Source organism: Poeciliopsis prolifica, unplaced genomic scaffold (genome assembly GCF_027474105.1).
Source record: "Poeciliopsis prolifica strain line A6 unplaced genomic scaffold, Auburn_PproV2 SCAFFOLD050, whole genome shotgun sequence".
Taxonomy (NCBI): domain Eukaryota; kingdom Metazoa; phylum Chordata; class Actinopteri; order Cyprinodontiformes; family Poeciliidae; genus Poeciliopsis; species Poeciliopsis prolifica.
In genome coordinates this window covers 3,796,823-3,819,303 of record NW_026562425.1, presented here as the reverse complement: position 1 = coordinate 3,819,303, position 22,481 = coordinate 3,796,823, and the positions used below count along the sequence as shown (strand labels likewise).

General features: G+C 37.8%; 2 protein-coding genes across 6 annotated transcripts in view; both read right to left on the bottom strand.

The window, feature by feature from the left end:
• Nucleotides 1-628: 628 nt before the first annotated feature.
• On the bottom strand, nt 629-14,450 carry nadkb (NAD kinase b). 5 transcript variants are annotated; one of them, XM_055058352.1, is made up of 13 exons: nt 14,228-14,444; nt 13,255-13,280; nt 12,436-12,729; nt 12,266-12,349; nt 11,617-11,746; nt 9,956-10,064; nt 9,079-9,164; nt 8,353-8,455; nt 8,098-8,261; nt 2,286-2,385; nt 2,045-2,202; nt 1,442-1,524; nt 629-1,366 (listed from the first exon to the last, which is right to left on the bottom strand). In XM_055058352.1, the coding sequence occupies exons 3-13, from the start codon at nt 12,726-12,728 to the stop codon at nt 1,207-1,209; spliced, it is 1,470 nt and encodes a 489-aa protein (XP_054914327.1). In that variant the 5' UTR covers nt 12,729; nt 13,255-13,280; nt 14,228-14,444; the 3' UTR covers nt 629-1,206. The 5 variants fall into 5 exon arrangements, with proteins under 5 accessions (XP_054914327.1, XP_054914325.1, XP_054914324.1 ...); XM_055058350.1 differs by having other exon boundaries at nt 13,255-14,450; XM_055058349.1 differs by lacking the exon at nt 13,255-13,280.
• Nucleotides 14,451-17,352: 2,902 nt separating this feature from the next.
• Nucleotides 17,353-22,481, bottom strand: part of skila (SKI-like proto-oncogene a) — a 39,410-nt gene continuing 34,281 nt past the window's right edge. Inside the window, exon 8 of the mRNA XM_055058218.1 lies at nt 17,353-21,505. Coding sequence (XP_054914193.1) covers nt 21,251-21,505 — 255 coding nt within the window. The 3' untranslated portion in view covers nt 17,353-21,250. The remainder of the gene's footprint in view (nt 21,506-22,481) is intronic.

The window sequence follows — 22,481 nt, the reverse complement described above, 5'->3', positions numbered from 1 at the left end:
TATATCTTGAAAAATATGTTATTGAGGTAATTTAGTTTGAAAGTGAAACTCAGTTCCATTCATAAATTTATATTTGTTTTGATTATTAGTAATAAGAAATATTCTCAAATATTTCAAAACTCAGAATATCAAATATAGTTTTTTGTCATTTCTGATGACTCCTGTTCAGAAGTTGAATTTCCACGCCTCTAACCTGTGGATGCATTTATGTGGCGGCAGTTCAGGCCTCCAGCTGATCTGAATCTACAGAAAACTTAATCTTCGTCATTTATTCTTGCAAAAATTTTCCTTCCACTCAACTTTCTGTGAACAGCGAGTTTCTTCAGCCCTTAGTCACCATTAGAAAGCTAGTTGCCTTGCATATTTCTTTAAAAACATTAAGAATTGTGTTTAGCTGTGAAACAAGAAAGTAACGGAAATAACTAATGAATCTACAAAAAATATTTAACTTTTTTGGTGTTACTGCCATTTATGGAAACAGAGTGCGCATATCACTGTGATAAAACATAAATATCCTCACATGCTGCACTCTGCTTTGCTACATTCTAGAAAGTTGCAAAGTTGCTTTGCAAACAAGTTTCATCGTTCTTTCAAAGACTTAACAAGCAAAGATCAAGCTAACAAAGAGAACAGTTCAAGCTTTTTATTTTCACATTATGGCTTTCTGCATCATTATTTGTCAGTTTCATAAACATGAAATTCACGTAGCTGTGAAGTCTGAGTGCAGCTTTAGCTTCAAACGTAACTACAGTGCAAACAAAATGACGGCTCTAGATGCTGCAGGAAAACACAAACTTCAGGTCATCGTTAGTAATAGTTTCAACTTGCTGACATATGAACATAAATATAACACACACATTTAAACTAGAGATCTATATGTACACATTTACATGTGATAGGAAGGTCAGTCTACTTAGGTTTTATTTATTCAGGCTGTTTTTATGCTAAGTTTTTCCTATAGCATGCTGTTTTTTATGTATGGAAGGGCCATGATCTCCTCAATGCTCATATTGCATTAGGTGTCTGCATGCTCTCATAAAAACGTCAAATTAAAACGCAGTGTGCATTAAGATATTATGACTCAGGGGTAAACTCACTATAACAGCCTGTACAGTGCAGCTGTGTCACACTGATCTGCCTCTGTCACAGTCTGGTGCTTTCTGATCAGATCTCGGAGCGAACCTGATCTCCTCTGCCGTCGCTCTTTCAGTTCTCCGTGTCCGAAGAGTCTGAGACGTCGGCGAGTCGGGCCTGCCTCTTGCGAACGTTCCAGTGCAAGCACTGCGCCAGGCTTTCGAACCAGTCGTACACCAGGTCATGGCAGCAGATGGACGGCACGGGGTAACAAGACGTGGTGATCTTGATGCTGTCAAAGACAGAAGGAGGGTAAGGAGAGCAGCCGACGCAGACGAGGAGCGTTGATGAGACGTATAAAATGTACCAGTCTCCATGCTGGATCTCCTGTCTCCTCCTGCCATCAAACGACACCCAGACGTTATTCCTGGCTTCAGGGGACAGAGTGATCTGTTGGCAAACCAAAAAAAAAGAGGCTTCAGCGCAGAACATCTTCTCTTTTTAAACTCACCTATAAATCCCTAAAAGTGACAGAAATGTTTGGGGCAAATATTAATTTTGCATCAATCAATAACAATATCAATACATAACACGTCTGATGGAATGACCAATCATTTCCCTGAAGTCCATCCCAGAACCACACAGCATTCTGGGGGATGTAGGCAGAGGAAAAGCTTCAGCAGCTCAAACTCTAAAAACAACAGCGTGAAGTGAAAACTGTGGAAAAACCAGGAAAGCTCACAGTTTGGTGTATATCAATCATCAAACTGTAAATTATTATTAATAAACACTTAAATTATCGATAGACTGATATTAAACGTTTACATGGTGATACATTTTTCAGCTATATCGTCCAGTCCTGTCAGTGACTGACAGTTGAGTTTTGGGTTTTTTGGTTTGAATTTGCACTTCATAGTTTCTGCCATGTTAGTTATTTTCATTAGATCCCCTCTTCTTTGCTTCTTCTCACCATGAGCTCCACTCCAGCAGGAACCACGATGGGCCTGAAGGACAGGGAGTGTGGACAGATGGGTGTGACCATGATGGCGGGGACGTTGGGGTGGATCATCGAGGCTCCTGCTGCAGCTGCGTACGCCGTGCTGCCGGTGGGCGTGGACACGATCACCCCTGGAGGACACGGACATTTTCACTCTGTTTTTGAGATGAAGCAGAACAAGAAGAGAGAAAAAAAAGGAGTTTTCTCATCTCACCGTCTCCCTGGACCGAAGTAATGAGCCTCCCATCGAGGTACAAGTCAACGTTGGACAGATAGGAAGACGGGCCTCGGTCCACCACCACTTCATTCAGCACCTGCGTCAAATTAGAAAGACTTTAGGAACACAAACATCACAAAACCTTTTAGTCTGGAAGTTTAACAAATATGCAGAAAAGCTGATTGAAATGCTAATTGTTTAATACTGATGTGCTGCAGTGTGTGTAATAGTTTGTATATAGTTAAAAATGTCACTGCAGTGACACCTACAGGCCAGAAACCAGAATGTGTTAATATTCAGAAACCAATAGATAGATAGATAGATAGATAGATAGATAGATAGATAGATAGATAGATAGATAGATAGATAGATAGATAGATAGATAGATAGATAGATAGATAGATAGATAGATAGATAGATAGATAGATAGATAGATAGATAGATAGATAGATAGATAGATAGATAGATAGATAGATAGATAGATAGATAGATAGATAGATAGATAGATAGATAGATAGATAGATAGATAGATAGATAGATAGATAGATAGATAGATAGATAGATAGATAGATAGATAGATAGATAGATAGATAGATAGATAGATAGATAGATAGATAGATAGATAGATAGATAGATAGATAGATAGATAGATAGACAGACAGACAGACAGACAGACAGACAGACAGACAGACAGACAGACAGACAGACAGACAGACAGACAGACAGACAGACAGACTTTATGTAGTTTAGGCAATTTTTACTTTCTTAATTGAATCTTTTAATGTATGCCTAATATTATATTTAAAATTAGCACAAAATGTCAAGTTTTTTATGATTAATCACCAGAATAATGAACAGATCAATCAATTATTAAAAGAATCAATAGTTGCAGACTTAGTTCTATGGATTTAATAGATGTCTAACAGTATTATAAGTTTAAAAATGAGCTATGTAAAGTTTCCCTTGAAGAGAAGTAAACCATACTTCTGTTTCAAATATGATCATTCAGATCTTGCAATGCATTTTCTTTTCAAATGTTTGTGTAAACACTGTGGATCTCCCACTGACTCCTTCTTACTCTCACATTTAAGTTTTTGATGTTCTTCCAGAAGAAATATTCCTGCCTGCAATCTCCTCCCATCTGAGGTCATTTTGACACAAAGCAATGATGTTGCATGCTTTTCTCAGGATGTAACCATTGCAAGCAAAAGGAGACGTGATCTGTTAACAATCGCTTTGCAAATCAGGTCGATGGGCGGATTTCAACTGCTTATGGTTTGACTGCACTGTCATTAAATTTGCTTATTAATTTAAATAAACAATTTTGTTAACTGGAACAAAAAAGGCTTGTTATGCTAACAAATCTTGTAAAGAGATTTTTTTTTAATTGACCATTTAGTTATTTAATACTTTTCCAGACTTTTTTAATCAGTTTTTGTGACATTATCTATATTTGAATACAAAATAGATTAGTTTTATTATTTTTTTGGCCACACAATTTAAGAAACAACACAGCACTAAAATAGTCTTTTATTGACTAAACCAGGGTCAGATAAAACCCAGAAAAGTCTGGATTAGATTATAAAGTTTAAATAACTTTTCTAAAGTCCAAAACCAAACAAAAATTCAAAGCAAGTTCAGTAACAGTGAATGCAATTTAAAACAGAAAGGAAAACATCTAAAGTCCAAATCAAAACAGTAAATCTACATTTTTTGCATCTCTTAATGTGTGTGTGTGTGTGTGTGTGTGTGTGTGTGTGTGTCACTCAAAGCAAAATGAATTAAAAAGTGAAGCAAGAACTTAAGTTTTATCACAATAAACGTGATTTTGTTCTCTTGTTCCATGAAGTAAGAAGCGAAATCTTAATCACTTTTCTATGTTTTTTAACTCCACTGCAAAAACACAAAATCTTGTCAAGTACTTTTGTCTTGCTTCTTGTGCAAATATCTCAAATTAAGAAAAAACTAGCAAGTAACTTTTCAGCGCGAGATGGGAGCTTATTTTTACAACAAACTACTAGTTCAACTGGCAGATCATTTTACTTATAACACAACATTTTCCCCAACATATTAGTAAAATAATCTGCTAGGATTAAGGAATTATTGACTTAAAATAAGTTTTAAAGATACATATAAGTTTTTTTTTTAATTATTATTATCATTTCAACTATACAAAGATATTTGCACTAGAAACTAGCTGCGTTTATCAAACTTATTCAGACTGGAGGAACAAATAATTAAAGTCAGGACTTTCCCAGGTTTCTAAAGACTTTATTGGCCCTCTGTTTCAAGGGCCATTTACATGTCATTAAATGTGTCACAGCTGAAAAACAACACAGCCAAACCTACATGAATTTAATTTATTAAACTGAAAACAAAAGCCGCATGAATAATTAGATACTGATGCACATTCTCTGGAGTCTGCGGTGTGTAATCTCCTCTCGCAGACGTGACGTTTAATCCGTGTTGTCAATGAAAACAACAAACCCTCCACCAGCAGGCTGAGACCCACAGTCCTGCGGCCCGGAGGGAAACCAACAGCGGACCCACCGCACAACAAATCACGCTCTGCGCCTCCATCACACGGCATTCTGCACCGCTGAGCCGTGATGTCTGGCAGATGTGCTGACGTCAGCGGAGCTCAACTCAAACGTCCTGCCTGCTGGAGACGGCAGACGTGAGGTAATGGGAGGGCATAAGTGGGGTTCGGAGAGCAGTAAAAACAATCTAGCACTGTACTTCACTGATGAGAGCAAAAAAACAGAAAGGAAAGAAAAACCCCTCTGGAGCGAGACGACGGGGCGGAGGGAGCCGAGCAGAAACTGACAAAACACAGACAGGTGTGCGAGCGCGTGCAGTGAGGCGTGTTGTTTAGTTACACTCTCTGCCAGACTGAGAGCATCAGGAATCATTAAATACCCATTTGGTGACGACTCCGCTTTTGACGCCACTGTCTCCACGGAAACGGGCTCAACAGAACCTCACAACATCCAGCGGTCCCTCCCGTGAGCTTTGTTATGACGGTCATCATGGAGACCGGGTGGATGTTCCCTCGCCGACCCGGACACATGTTCTGCGTGCGCACACCAACGCTTCTGAGGTCGACGTTGACATCCCAGCAGCTCGCTCCGTCAGCCTGCGGTCGCATGAGCGCTTTGTCACGAAACCGCAGGATCGGAGGAGCGAAACCCAGAGGTTACTGGATCCAAAGAAAAGTTCTGCGTTTATTCTGCAGTAAAAAGAACTGCGACAATAAAGTCGACTGCTGCACAATCACTAAATCAATCCTCAGTCGTTAGATATGCACAGAGAAAACCACGAGTGACTGGGAACAGATTGGTCTGCAGCTTAAACAGATGATCAGCTCAAATGGAGTGATTTTCAGAGTTAATTCAATGAAAACACAAAGGACTACAAAGCCATCTTAAAAGCTGTTTTTAGCAACATGTCAGGACATTTCAGGCTTAATGAGAGCGAGACTTCTAGCAGATAACAGAAAGGCTAAACAGAGAACAGCATAGTGGTCCTGTTTCATCCCTTTTGAGCTTTTTAATTGCCATTGAGAATATAGCAAGTCAGCACTTAATAATTAATTTCCATCCTGTCGAGCTGGTATTAAAATGCAATACCATTTTAAATCAGAAGTGTGTAGATGATGATGATAAACTACAACTTACACACTGTTGGACTATGAGTCAGGCTACAAAGTACAAAACCTTTTTGTTTTGTTGTTTTTAGACATTTATTTTACTTATTCTACGCAGTATTTTAACATATTATTTTATAATCTTATAGTCACTTCAGGCTACAGTGTGCACAACCAGCACAAAAGAGACACAATCAAAGCTGTCAGATGACTTCTTACCCCGCAATAGTAACTCAGAAATAGTCCAAATTAGGATGTATTTTTATTTCTTTCCTACTTACGGAAAGTTTCTGTTTGCATCATAGGTTTGTGGTGCCTTTCTATCCTAAAGAAAAAGATATAAAACTTCAGATATTTCACAAGGAGATATTAATGTTCATAGAAAAACCTTTGCGAGGGAACGCAAAGGAAAAAATGTTCCCCATGTTCCCTGCAGGACTCTGTAAGCGAGAACCCAACCTTAGTTAGAAAAAGTTGCCAGAAGAGTCAGCAACATAAGGAGGAAAGGTTTTGCTAGTTGCTAGGCAGCAGCAGAGACAGATCAGCTTACAGTCTGAGATAAATCACAAAAAGCTGCAGACAATCTGCGGACGATGTTCCAGCAGCTAAAGGGACTTAAAATGCGGCGAGAGAGAGAGAAGGTCAACACAGCAACAGGAGGAGGACCGCTGGCAGCTGGACTCGGTGAGTCATTATAATTACAAATAAACACGCAAAGCACCTGTGGAACAAGGCTCTTTAAGAATGCACATGATGCATTTCTTTTGCCACTTGGTTCGTCCAGATCAAGTGAAGGCAAGGAAAAAAAACAAGAGGAAAAATAAGGAATACGTTTTCACAGTTACAAGGAATAACAATGGGCCTTTCTAATCAAACATGTGACATTCAGTCCTGGATTCATCAATTTGGGTGGAGGAAACACTCACTCCCACAGCAGGTGGCTCATGTACAAAACATAGCCTTTGCACAAAAACACGCCATACTTCCTTTTTCAAGCCAGAGATCAGATTAGAGAAGCCAAAGCTGTTATGTTACAGATACAATACATTCAGATTCTGATTGAAGAGAAAATATTTGGCCAGCTGGATGGACTTTCACCATCTTTTGTTCCCAAACTTGATAAATAACTTAGTAACCAAGATGCAAAATAATAAATATAGAGCATAAATAGAAGAGCATTGCAAATGTGGGTTAATCCCAACAACAAACTGCAACTTCAATGTCTGTCTGTAAATATGTCCCACCCAGAACTCTTCAAGTGGCATAGTTTTATCTTCACCAGGTTCAAATCCTGTAAAAAAATAAACATTTCTCCTATAAAGCACCTTTTTCTATCTAATTAATCATCAGTTAATAAAATAAATAATTAACAAATCAGCTCTCTACTGCATTGATGTGAAGCAAAGCAGAAAGTGCTGAGCTTTGTTCATATTGATGCATTGTTCTTACTGCTGACGATTATTTGCTCCAAATGATCAATTCCCCACTAAAGGAGAGCCATGGTACTGCATTTTAGGTAATGAAATGTTAATTTTCTTAAAAGGGATTTAATTATTTGTTCATTTGCATTTCTAATATATGTGCAATATTGTATTAAAAAGATTAAATTGTTAAATAAAAAATATGCAGAATGTGCTGGTTTTCTTTTTTTTTTTTTTTTTTAAATAATCACTAATCTAAATAACCACTTACTAATGTGATAGCCGTAGTTCATTAGTTACTCATAAACTCATAAAGAAGTATTTTGCTTAATTTTTTTAGAAAACTAGAATCAAGTTTTAGTAATAGAAATACGAATAATAATTAAGGATGCACCGATATGAAGATTTATATTATTTCATAGTATTTTAATACTCCTGCTATGGCTGATAACCAATATTTACCATTTTCTTTTTCCCCATTCTTTCAACACTTTTGTAAAGAAAATGGTCAGAAACAAATGGTAACATGCTTTTATTTACCAGACTGATACCGATATGTTAAAACATTACTAATATCAACCGACACCAATGTTGGTGCCAACATAGCTAAAAATAAAACAACTTATTCTCCCTTTTTGAGATGTAAAGCCAAGAAACATTGATGTTATCCTAATTTTCTCATTAAAAATTAAACAAAAACATTGCATTGAACAAGCTCAGTATGTAAACAGCGACCTCTGACCTGTAGCTGCAGGGTGACCTTCCCAGCCTCGCTATTGGTGTGTCCATGAGGAAGGAGGCCGTTGTGCTCCATCTCTCTGCTCTCCGGCTGCTGCCCCGTCCTCTGAAGCATATCCTTCACCACCTTCACCTTCAGCCGGCTGCGCAGAGTGATGGCCGCGTTCCCTTTGACCACAGCACGACACACCCGGCTCCTCAGATTTGTGCGTCTTGATTGAACGGGTCGCTTACAGTTTCACGGATAGTTTCGCTTTACCTTCCAACACTTTGGCCACTTCGGTTCTGTACGACTCAAACTTGAAGGGAGTCAGGAACCCCAGAGAGCCGAGGTGGAACGCCATCACCGGCGGGACGCTGCCCTGGAGAGGAAGACACAGGAAATCTGTGTGCGTCAAAACTTTTCTGAACAACAGAGTCTGCAGTACAGAATATCAGCAAAATCTCTTCAAATTCAGTGGCTGTGAAAATAATTTAAACTAAAACCTTTCTGTCACATCTGTGATGCACAAGAATCATGCAAAACTTCTGAGAGACATAATTAAAATGCAGAAAGTAAAATTAGTGGATTCTCTGATGTGCTAAACTAAGTTTTAAACAACATAAGTTTCCTAAAGTTAATTTGATCAGGAGAAAAATGTAGAAAAAGTGATTTTATAGCATAATTACTGAGTAATTAGGTTTCTGAAAAGATCTCCTTTATTGTAACTTAATTGGCTTTTCTTCAGACTGCTTTCCTTTTGCAACAACGTCTCCTGAATGTTATTTTAGGTTAAAGGAAAATTATGGTAAAACTGAAAAACTAAATCCAGAAATCTGAGCAGACTGAAGAAAAACTTTCTGATTCACAAAAACTGAGATAAAAACTCCTTAAACTTGTTTAACATTGTCAACTAATGAAATAAATATGCATCAATGCGGCATGTTTTTCTTACAGCAGTCAATAATATCTTGCATCCATCTCATTTTATCAAAGTATCAGTACCTGAAAGAGAGAAGAGGCATAAAGCAGCGTCCCATCGCCACCCAGACAAATGATCAGGTCGATGCAGTCGGAGATATCGTCATAACCTGAAGTCACAAACATTACAAATGAAACTTGTCATTGTGATGTTGAATTTTGGATTTGGGAACAACATCAAACTCATCTTCACTGTATTCAACCTCCAAGTTGGAAAAATGAGTTATTAAGTTTTAATGTCACAAAATGAGAAAAAGTTCAAGGGGTGTAAATACTTATTTATGATACTGTGTGTTTCAATTACACTCAAGCAAAACTTCCTCTTTTTATTTTCTTCCATAGATTCAGAAATCTAATCCTTCTTTACTACTGATATAAAATTACTATTATTCACATGTTCACCAGTAATGTTAATTATTACAATAAAATCCACTTTTAAAAAGCTCATGTTTGTATTTGGCTTACATAGAAATTAATTATGTAAATAAAAAAGAGGATGCGTTTACTTTTATTTCTGACTTAAGATGAAACAGGAAGAAACTAGATCCTTTTTACAAGGAATGAACTATTATTTAATAACTCATAACACCAAACAACCCCACAAACAGAGAATAAACAAAACTACAAACTGGTGATTATTTATCAGTAGCACCATAAAAAAAGACAAAACATGCATAAAGTTAATTTAGGGGTGCTTCTAAATGTGCTAATTCTGTAAAATATTTAAATAAGAGCAGTATTATTGTAAGTTTCCTGATTTGAATGTCACACAGCATCATTTATATTTACATTTGCACAAAGATATAATCAGCAGAAATCTTTGAAGTGGATAGTTTTGCATGGCAGTGTTGCGTCACAGACAGTTTGCATGGCTTTGCTGTGAGACGCGCAGATGTCTCACCCTCTCTGAAGGTGCAGAGCTGATTGCGGATGGAGCCGAAGGCCTCGTCCTTCGACAGCGTGGCGTCGTCTGCTACCCTGCGCTCCACATACACCATCATCTGCTTCTCCTGAAGCACAAACACACACGTTAGCCACAACACCGAATCGCGCACCGTTTGCTTGCGGCTCAGCATGGTGGTGTTTGGATGAAATACAAACATGTGGACCTGCAGGTCGGCTCTGAACGTCTGGTTTTACAAACATGTGGTTAAAATACGTTGCAGCTGCAGGAGACCAGACTGGAGCGTTCCTCTGTTTGTCTGAAACATTTCCTGGATTGATGGTGGTTAGACCTGCTGCTCTTTGGCACCTGCTGCTCTTTGGCACCACAGGAACTCATGTTCAGGGGAGGCGAAGAGGTTTAACCTTCTGCGCTTGGCAGAGAGAAGGAACAGAAGATTCTGTCCAGATAAAAGTGATAAAGTAATCACCTTCAAATATTAAGGTGGCGCTTCAAAAAGCTTGTACAAAGTACCCCACCATGGTGCATAAAAAAGTATTTTGTCTATTTTTAACTGCAAATGTCTTTGTACACTTGAAATAAGACAAAACTAACTTGCAAGTAAAATTTCAGAGATACAGGAGCTTGTTTTAAGTCAATAATTCCTTAATATTGACGAAAACGTTACAGTTTCACTTTTAACAAAACATTTTTACTATATTATAAGTGAAATAATCTGCCAGTGGATCTAGCACTTTTTAAAAATCAAATTTAAGGATTTTTTTTTTCTTAAAACAAGCTCCTTCATCTTGTCTCATTTCAACACAATTAATATGTTGTGCCTTTGTTGTGTGTACAACATGCATGTAAGGGCTTAGGAAATCCATTCTGCATTTTTATAAAGCAAATATTGGTGTAGATGTCTTACATTTACTTCTTTTATTAAATTGCACCAGATTTTAATAGGAAATGTTTTATTAATGTGCAAATGGTTTGGTTTACATAGAATATGAAAGCAGAAAACACTACTGTATGCACTGCATTTTGTTTCTTTCTGGATTTTATGTAAAATCTGTGGCACTTACAAAAAGAAAAGTTTGTGATTATGGATGCAATTAGAGATGGTAATTTTAGATGTTTTTATGCAAAATCTGCATACAATATCTACAACAGTCTTTTAAAAGTTCAACATTTTTTCTGAATTTTTCATATATAAAATTGTTTTTCCCTCTTGTAATAGCAGATTAATTTTGTTTTAATATTTGTAAATAGAAATACATTTTAGTTTAATTTTGTTAGTTTTTCTAAGTAAAACATTGTGTGCAGTACATATTTAGAAAATCAGTTTTTGTGGTTTTAAGAAGGTTTTATTTTGTTGCAGCTGAGGGAAAAATGGCTGTTTGAATGGAAAATATTGCTGACTCCTGTGGTAATCCAACACAAAATAGTGTACAATTGTGAAATAGAAGAGAAACGCAGAAATAAAAATGCAAAGCACATTATAATTTCTTACTTCCATTTCACAATGTCACTCTATGGCATTAGATCCACCATTCAAAAACATTAAAACCTGTTTTTGCAACATAAGAGCAAAGTGAGCGAATATTCTTCAGAGTTCTGCATGTTTATACAGTACTTGAGTTAACCGCTGCGTGTTTGATCACACATTAGTCTCGTACCTCTACTAGAAACCTGCAGAGCTCTTTGAAAGGCTCGACCAGACTCTCGTCCCTGATCTTCCTGATGACGAGCACGTTGACGGGAGCTTTGTTCCAGGTGAGCCTCTGACTTACCGGGTCCTGGATGTGCCTGGGACACGTAGGGAAAATATTACACACACACAAGGAAACAAACACAGAAATATACAGCGCAACTCCCTTTGTCAGCAACAAGATACAAACAGGAAAATAGAAACTACCAGAGCAAATGTTCCACACATACCATATTTTCTGAATTAAATAAAGATTATTCCACATTTCTGAGCAGTAAAGTTGTTCATTAACTGCTGTGACTCTTAGCTACAGCAGAGGATCGGGGTCAAATTCCAAATATAACAATAAAAATGTCCTCTCCTTCCTTTACCATTTGTCTTTCCTCTTCTTTGTGTGGGAAACAGCAGGCATTGTAAAGATTATTCCACCTGTGTGTGTTCAGACCCAAATAATTTCAGAACAGCTGACAGTAAAGTTAACCAGACTGCTTTAAAACGAGCCAATCACAATCTTACTTTCTCTTATCTAACTCAGTTGCACAAACTTCTCTGAGCCATTGCTCTAACAAGCAGTCAGTGTACACAAAGTTCAGCTTATTACGCAGCTTCTTGCTTACATGACTGAAGTTGGGTTGGGGAGAATGCAGGCTTTGGGTCCAAAGTGAGTGGCTGGATACGGTCCATGCAGAAAGTGAGCTCTTCTGTGAGGAGGAGGATTAAAAAAAGGAGGAGCTTAACATCACCTCATTTTTGGAGCAGAAGAAACCGAGCCACCTGGAGCACAGACCTCTTTGGAGAGCTTTCTGCTGCGCCGCACAATGAACCGGCGGGCTCCAAGTGCTCGTGTTGGCCTGGCAACCTCCGCCGCTCCATCTCCCACAGCCGCTGCTCGTGATCATCCACCCGCTGCTGTGACCTCTTCCCCTCCTTCCGTCTCCTAGGTGACCTGGACGTTTGGTCCCTGTGCTTCGATGACCTGGTCGAGTCCGGCTGCTGATCAGGACAGCCGGAGGATCTCGACACGCTCCGGTCCAACGCCGGAAGAGACCTCGATGACAGACCGGCCTCTGAGTTCTCCATCCTGAAAAACAAAGAGCGCTTTGGAATAATTATTTAATCTCTTAAGATTAAGGGAGAAAAGCTACAGACACCAGGTCTTATGCAGAAAATAATATATCTACATATATCTACAGCGCCATATTAGGGGCACTGCAAAAAAAAAAAAGGGGGGGGGGTAAAAAATTTTTTGCCATAAAACAGAATTCTTTTTTAATTAATTTAAGACATTTTCTACAGATTTTTTGGGGGAGGATTTCTGAATTTGAAAACTCAGAAATTTCAAAGTTTTTTTCCAGAAATTTTCTGAGATTATTCTCAAAATTTGTTTTTTGGCAGACATTTACTCCTTTTGTCTTATTTCTATGTACAATGGTCCTAATGCACTGCCTGGAAAGGGTTATAAAACCATTTGATGTCTTTGTGACTCAAATGAACTACAGTAAGAGCCACCAATAACAATAAATTTTTGATCACTCTACCAAAAATTTGTCTTAAATGATCTCAAAGAACCCTAAACAACATCTAAAGCACTGCAGACCTCACTTACCTCCAATAAGGTCAGGGTGATAAAACCTGACTCAACAACAAAAAAGAAACAAGGTAAACAAAAATATGTCAAGGTTAAAAACACCGCAGACCAATTCTTACAGTAATTCTTCCCAAAAATGACTTTTTTGTAATTTAGCCAACCGGACGGCTCAGCAGCTCATTAAATCTGAAGTAAAGACAAACAAAAGCGAATGAACTGGATTAACAGTGCTTGCCAACCCCTTATGGTGTCATCCAGGACATGTTACTGTGGAGTACCGTTTCTGCTGCCTCAGTATTGAACTCTACATTAACAGTCTTCAGTTAGAGGCAGTTTGCAAGAGTTGCAAGACAGCCTGCAACTGGAGATTCTTCTCCACAACCTTCCTCAACAACTCTTTGAAGATACTTGAAGATATGAGTTAGGAAGACATTTAAGTTCCCTTTTGACCAAATAAAGTATTTTTGAGATTAATTAAAACAATTATGCAACAAAATAAATAAATAAAAATCTGGTGCACCATATTTCTCTAAGGTTGGTTGTAAAACAGGTAGCAGATTTTAGGTTTAGTGAGAAACTACTTTATTACTTAGGATCAGGGTTTGGATAGGATTTTACTTTTGAGAAAAGAAATCAACATTTTAAACCTAAATTTCCTTTGTGTGGTATTAAAATTAGTCAATCATCTGAAACCTTAAAGTGTGACCAAAAAGAACATAAAAAATTAAATAAATCTGTACGCAGCAAACATGAAACATAAATCCCATTCATGGAAAAACCCCACACCAATCATTTCACATATTATTACCAACTTAAACGTTTCAGATCAAATATTAGGCAGGTGTATTTATAGTCTAACCAGACAAACTGAAGGTACTTGTGTCACAGTTTGAGTCAGACAGCCTTGTTGTGTAAAGTACCACACTCCAGTAATGACTGTAGCACCCGGATTAGCTGATGTCACTCACAAACCATTGACAGATAACGTTACCTAGCAATAGCTCAGCTAGCTAGCCGTCAGAAAACGCCGCAAATCTGAACGAAGTGACGCTTTACTTTTCCACAGACGACTAAACAAAGCTCATGTCGACCCAGGGACACGAAAGGCAAGGATACATTCAGAAAATGACGACATTATATTTAAAGAAGAGACATTAAAAAAAATAAAACATTACAGAGCAGGAGCGAGCTGACGTCACAGGAAGCTATTGCGGGTGACCACTACGCATTACAGCGCCATGTTTGCCCCAGCTGGTCACACTCAGAACTACACGCAGAATTACAGAAACTGGAATCAGTACGAGAAGAAACTGCATGTTCTTTTGCCCAAAAATAACATAAAATAAAAAAATTTGCAATGCAGCGGATTGTAAAAAGGAGTAGATCCGTTTTTTAAAGGTTAATTGTGTGTCATCTACAGCTAACAGAGTAATTATTGGAAAACAAGTGCATCATGTGTATTTTGTACACAATGACTAACATTATTCTGTGTAATGCATAAATAAAATGTAATAACAGTCTTCTTTTGATCTTCCCCTAGTGTTCACTCTAATTTCAGCAGTCAGTAACACACCAAGCTGAATGTTTGAGGCTTGAAAATGGCAAACTCCCACAAAATGCCAAGCTGTGATGAGTTCATCATGTGTAATGATCTGTTTGATTTTTTTTTCTTTTCTTTTAAAGACATCTTAAAAGCTCTAAAGGGTGTGAAGATGATGCTGGAAATCCACATTTCCAAGTATTTCTGAAAAACATTGTAAAATGTCAAGTTTCAATAAGGTAAAATTAATAGAAAACCCTTGTTGTTTGATATTATCAGTGTCCATAAGCAGCTATGAACACTTACTGCAGTGCTAGAGCAAATTCAATCAAGATTTAAAATAAGTACATTCCTAGTAACTACATAAAAAAATATTATTTAAATAAGTAAATTGCCTATTCTTATAAAGGGCTTTAAAAAATACACTTAATTTTTTTCCCTACACTCTCACTACAGCATTTAAATTTTTGTGATTGACTATGGGTCATGGTTTCTGAGTGAGTAATTGGTTTGCACATGAGTTTTTAGTTTTGTGTCAGCTTAGAGCTATTTTAAATAGCAATGAAGCCACAGGATGCAGCTGTATTTTGTATTTTTGTATTTGTTTGAAAAAGTACAAGCATTTAATCTAGAAAGATCTGATCAGCTCTATTTTACAGATTAAAAATATATAAAAACATTCAGAGAGAGACAATTTAATATCTTATATTTCTTATTTTACGTTATAACATCATTGTTAGAATCCAGACTTTACTGACTTGTAACTAATGGACTTGGTTTTATACTAAACAACCCACCAGGGGCCATTGTGGGTATTGCAGGCTGTAGGTTAACGCTTATTTACTCCTAAAGATAAACAGAAGTTTCTGGATTTATGCTGGGTTGGATTTAATTTTATTTTTCAACAATAAAGAAAAAAGTAAGAAAAAACAAACAAACAGCATCCATAGACATGCAATAAATAATACATAATAGACAAAAATATGAACAATTACAAAATACTTAACATTGAAAATAACCAGAGGCATGGAGTTTTCTACTTAAACACACAAATGAAGAAAGGGCTCGCAATAGGCTGAAGCCAGTGCACGCTTAACCTATATCTATCTAATTAATGAAAATGTATAATTTAAGATTGTCTCGATTTGATCCAAGATATAGCTTGGAGTCCAACTTAGGCCATTCTTAAAGATTCATGATCAGAAACTCAACTTCAAATACTTTAAGCTAAGCTATGACTTAAAGCTTAGCTTAATTTTTTAAGAATCAGAAAGATGTATGTTTGAGATGTTTAAAACTGTTACCCAATGAGTGTTTTTCACAAACCAAATGTTCGCAGTGAAAGAAACTGTATTGGATGCGTCTCCCAGGACACGAGAGCTGCTGAAATACAGGTCCTTTTGCTATATGACGTTCAAAATAAAGCACTACGTTTAAGAAGCATCATTCCACTTTGCATTGTCAGTAGATGTGCTTTCATTAACCATATGATTGTGCAATTTGACATTTTGAAAATAAATTAGCTTAATGGAAATTTGCCAATTTCCACAAAAAAAACAACTTGTTTTTCCAGTAAAATGATGTTTTTTTGTTGTTGTTGTTTGTTTGTTGCTGAATCGAAGTTAGTTTCTTTATTTCACAAAACTGCAACGGAAACTTTTTTTTCTGTTCAAAAACCAGATGTTAACACAAGCGCAAATCACGAACAAGAATATGACAGGAAGTAGTTGGAGAACTGTGGTGCAGCATGGTTTTTTTGAGGGCTGTAGCATAAGCAGACTTATTAACTTGTGGTTTTGTGTCTTATTTAATATTATTGTTTGACATTAACAGGACACTGACAAAGTTCTGCACACGTTTGTAATAGAAACGCAGCGACTGAACAAGAAAAAAACCCCACTATTGCCTAAAGGAAGTTCAGCTCAACATACTGTTTTCCAATGACATTTTTCCTGATTTTCTTGGCCCCACTTCTCATTCTCCCGGTGTGAATACCTGGACCTGAACGTTGCCTGGCTCTGCTTTGTCAACAGCCTCCTGGTAGAGATTGTTTTATGTGCAGTCTGTCAGGCCTTGCAGCGACTGCAGGGCTTGGCAGCATTTCTGCAGACAGACAGCTTCTGTGAGAAGAGGTTTTAGTTAATTTTAGCCTGGATGCACAAGACAAAACCCAGGACTTGAGATGGAGGAAGGAAAGCTGAAATCAAAATGTTAAATTTGTCCTATAAAATAGATAAGTACCTTTTTAAATAAAATCTTCTCACATTAATGTAATTTGATAGTATAAAGATAAAAAAATGATTAGATGGATAAAATATTTTTAAAAAATAATTTAAAAGGTTCCACTATGGAGGGCCTTGAGTTTGACACACATAAGGAATTAGGTTTTCTTCAACCACATTGCACGAGGCTTACCACTTTTCCTCACTTTTCTTCTTCTACGACTCTCCGATTTGAATTATTTTCTGTTTTTTCAACTTTTAATTTTGTGTTTTCTGTTTTTCCTCTATACAAGCTAAACCTGGACTGGCATTCTGTCTGATTAAAATGAAAATGAAAGAAACCAAAGACAACGCTCGTTTTGACACTACAGAACTTTACTTGAATTTGATCCAAGTTCATCGTCTATACAGGATTTATTTACAAATTCTGAAATCAAGGAAGAAAGAGGGGGGGGGGGGATTCAGAAATAAAAACAAAACAAAACAAAAACACTAAATACAACCGTGGTATCGGCTAAAAGCATTTACAGGTATGTCATTTAATAATGATGCTCAACAGTTAGAGATGCAGTGTCCTCTGCTTTAAAAAACATCTTATATCACAACATGAGGTAGGAGAACAGTGTCTCTAATTCATGCAAGAACAAAAAAGTCTCATCACACTGTAGTATTGGCAACGTAGTATGCAATGGTCACACACACAGACACTGCGTTTCATGTTTTCAAACAGCACTGATAGGAAAGTAACAGATTTAGGTTTATTTTTGCGTAAATTCCACCTTCGACTGTCAATCTGAGCCTCCTGCAGTCATTTTCCAGGCTCCATCTTTTCATTTTTATCAGTTTGGCAAAATTCACAACTGTACAAAACACATCTAAGCTCTCAAAGCGCTGCAAAAAGCCAAAGAAAGGCCCAGCATGCCATCTTAAAAGGAATTTTTTTCATCCTACTGGTTAGTAATAGATGCACACTTAAAAAGACTAAACAGCGCCCGCTTGTGGTTACAATGCAAACTTCTCTTACAGTAGAAAAGAAAACATCTTGGGTGAATTTTTTTGCTGCAAAAGCAAACAGGAGAATAAAAGTAATACTGATTAGAATCTGATGGCAATCAGATGATTTCACATGATTTCAATATGAGGGAAAAAATAGTCAGACCAAATTATTCTACAGTCTACAATCTTCATGATCATACTGGACACCAGGACATGTGACTTCATGTCCTGGCCAGCCTCTCAACCACAAGGGAGATAAAAATTTGCACATGTTCAATAATTCATGCACATGAGCCTTTTTAAAAATCTGAGGAGGGAAATCTTTTTTTTTCTAACAATAAACAGATTGAAACTTGGCGACAAAAACTGGAAGGGCAGCAAAACATGCAAAAAAAATTTTTTCTTCTTTTTGTTTTTTTTTTCTCCAAAATGTCTTCTTGAACAAATTTCTGATTTAGATTAAGGAAGAATGTTCAAATAGCAAAAACAAAATCTGTCATGATAAAATCCATAAACAACAGCGTCGGTTCTGAAAGTGGAGTAAAAATGTGTAACAAAGTTTTTTTTTTTTTTTTCAGTTTTATAGTTGATGTCTGAGTAAACCATGCACTTCATTCCCCACTCTAGAAGAGTCCTTTATCTTTTTCTCTTTTTTTTTTTAAATAAAAGAAAGGAAAAACAATTAGGCCCACTCCAGCCTCAGCTGTGGTCCAAATCATATAACCTTTTATAGATTATTTATATAAGAACAGTTAATATATTAATGACTACCTTATTTACAAAGTGAATATAAATCTTTCGCTTATATGTTAAACATTTTTCTTTCACCATCTTAATGTTTTCAATGCAACAACAGTAGAGTGTACATTTGTTCCGCCTTCTCTCTGTCCGCTCCTTCCGGTCGGTCTCTGTAAAGGGAGGCTGTGTAAGAAAATCTGCATCGAACAGGATGGAGCACAGTGGAATGTCTTATCAATTTGCATTAATAGCAGATGCATAAAAAAGAAGCTCAGTATTTTTATTTTTTTGTTTGTTTTTTTAACCGAGGACTATTCCGTTACAGTTATTTACACACGCACGCACTCGCATAGACGCTCATAGGGATTTGTTCTGTTCTTTTATAGTGGCGATAAAAAACGCTTCAGCCTGGTCCTGATGGGTTCGGATCTGGATGTGGGTCATCCCACCAGAGGGGCCCCAGCGAGCCTCGGCGCTCAATGTCCACCGCTTCACGCTGTTCGTGAACAAGTGCGAACAGAACCCGAAACTCCCGGCGAACCGGCAGCTTTCACCTGCGACCCGCATTCTTAAGACGGCAAGAATGGCTGCCAGTGAAGAGAGGGGCTGGGAGAGCCGTGACGGCCTGCGGCTTTCATCATCTGCTGGGGAACTGAGGAGCCACCGTTCCGCACGGACGGCTGCGAGGCACCGACACGCTCCGGTGTGTGCGGACACGTTGCGGGTTCTTTCAGGTAACGCAGAAAAAAAAAAAAAAAAAAACCCTCCTGCGTCCAAACTACCGGCGTGAGATCAGAGTGTGAGAAAGAGCGAGGAAAAATACCGCAGGTTGAAGGTTTTAAATAGTGATTTAAAATATTTTAACACTTTTTCAAATAAGTGTTAAATTAAATGAGAAATGCAACTTTAATTCCTTTTTAACGAATTTCCTGGCTGGGTGTGGTGATTTGAAGATTATTATCATTTTTTTAAATCAATATTTTTAAAAAACTGGCAAACTATATAATTTATAAGATGTATTTACTGTTATGTTGGTTTTATTGCATAGATTTGAGGAACAATCTAGAATAAACACTTGCTAAGTTTAGTAGCTGCAGTCATTCTGCTATTCGTAGGCTCACTGTTGAATAAAAAGCTTTAAAATATCTAGTTAATGCGTCAGAGGATGACTTTAAGTTCTGTAAAACCAAAAGCCAGTACACAGCGTCTGGACCGTTGGTCATTTTCAACCGATTGCTAGCTGGAGGGCTAGGCTCTGCTGAAGTTTTAAATTGTACCCAAATTTGACGCAATAACGCTTTGCGGAAATTACCTGCGCTGTAAACAACCATCCTCCACTGCAAAGAGAGAGGAAGATTCAATACGTGGAAGTGTGGCCGACATGGACAAAAAGGCTACGTTCACTTCCTCCGCTGTCATTGCTAAAGCTAAAGGCAGGCTACCAAACCATCGCAGAAAGTCGACGTCATCGTCTCCTTCTGTTCGCTGATTGGCTCTTTTGAAATTCTACCCAAGAGATCCAGGCTAGTCGGTTGAAAAGTTGTAGCCTTGTCTACCAGTGTGGAGGGGTAACGCTTTTGTTCATTCTGATCACTCTCCAGCTTGTTTTGGTGTCATGAAGGGATTTGAACCAGAGGAAACAAATGACGGAGAAATCTGTGCAGTTTTGAAAAGGGAATGTTTGAAAAACCCAGCATAGTTCGATGTCTGAATGACCCGCGGACCAGCAGCTGGCTGGTCCAATGAAGAGGAAACCAATCTGCCCTCCAGGCTGTAGTATTTCATAGCTAAGTACAAGAAGTGTAGAGGGACTTTGGGGAGAGGTCACACTCAGTCACTTCAACATCATTACTGACATATTTTCATGAGGTCCTACAACATCTGCAAATGACAAATGTCTGCTATTGTACAGTAAAGGTCTTTTTTCCTCCATAAAGACTTAATATTTTAACATGATTATATTTATTTGTGTTTATAAGGAGTCCAAAAGAAAATATATATTTTATATATATATATATAGTATATATATATAGAGAGAGATATGTCATTTTAAACTCCTCCACTCGCTGATTCTTCAGAATCTGAGCTTCATGTTTACAAAGTCTGTAGGTACTGGCGGCTGTGCCAGGTAGTAGCATAAAGTGTCACCAGCGAGGAACAGTGGAGTCCAAAATCCAGAGTGTTCACGAACCAGGGAGCAGGAAGGACGACGATCCAGGCGGGGAAGGATAGTGATGGAACTTCCTGTCTCTAAAGCAGCAGTTAGTTTATTAAAAACTATAAATTAAATCAAACATACATGCCCAAAAAGTCTTTAAATACTGTTTAAAGAGAGGACTGGAGATATATATATATATATATGTGTGTGAGTTAAAAAAAAAACAAAAAAAACCCAAAACATAAATTTTGTCATGTTGTATATTTTAAAAACAGGGATCAGAAGGGGAGCCTGCGATGGGTCAGGCTGAATTGTTTTGTGTCTGTAGAGTTGGCGAGTGACGGGAAGAAAATGTCGCAGTTACTTCAGGCCGGCCACAGTGGCCTCAGCAATGGAGGAAGAGCAGGGTGGGGAGTGGGCGTTCAGGGGTCCAGTGGAAGGAGTGAGAGGGGGAGAGGGGCTGCCTCCCATCATGCCAGACTGGGCCATCTGCTGCTTGAGCTGGGCAATGGTGTGCTCCAGCTTCTCCCGCGCCTCCCGCTCCCTGTGAAGCTCCTCCTGCAGCTCCTGCCGGTCGGCCTCGGCCCTCTCCAGCCTCTGCCGCAGCTCTGACAACTGGGAGGAGACGGAGAAAGAGGTCGGGTTAGGATCAAGCATGGCAGAAAAACCCCTGCTCAACATTTACACAAAATGTTACCAAACATTTTTTGGTCTAGTTTCAAATGCAAATATAATGTTTGAAGACAAAACGAACTAAACCGTAAATCAATTACTATTAGAGGAAAAAGGAGCTGACGGGTGTCTAATAGAGCCGATTTATCCCCTCAACATGCAAATTGATTAAAGACGTGTAAATCATCAAACTAATAATGGAAAGACATGATTTACATTTCTTTTATTTTTTTCAAGATTTCTGCAGAACTTAATTAAGGCCAAATGAGGTAAAACATCCACAAAACATGGCTTTAGATCCTTATAACAGTAAGAAATCTGTAACATAATATTGCAGAAATCCAGATTTTAGCTGCACTTTCACTGTTAAGCCACATTCATATTCAGGGTGAAGCAACTGGGACTGTTTACCATTAGCGCTCATATTTCACAGCTCATAAATGGACAGTGATGTAATTCTGTTTATAAAGTATCTTTGTGGTAAACAAGACTAATGCTGCATGTCTGTCCACAGACTTCATTTCTTTCTAGAGCAGCTAAGATAAAGAGATAAAGTTAGGAAATTTTCAAGAATCTGCTGAGAAGTGGAGTCAAAAGCTGTGTTGGTGAGGCTGGATGTGAAACTGCAGAGCTGAGCTCAGGCCAACATAACTCAGTCTGTCTCCAGGTTTAATCTCCTGGAAACCCAAACAACATCCTCTAAGAGTGTTTTTACATTCTTACACAAAACTCAGAGTTCAAATAATACCGGACAAACATTTCAAATATCTAGCATATCTACAGAAGAAAGAGTGAAAAAAAAGAAAAGAAAAAGTTTTTGATGTAAAAATGGCCCATAAAACAAAGTTTTATATTGCTGTAATTCAGCGTGACTTTGAACTGGTGATGCGTTTACACTGTGTTCCAAATTATAATGCAA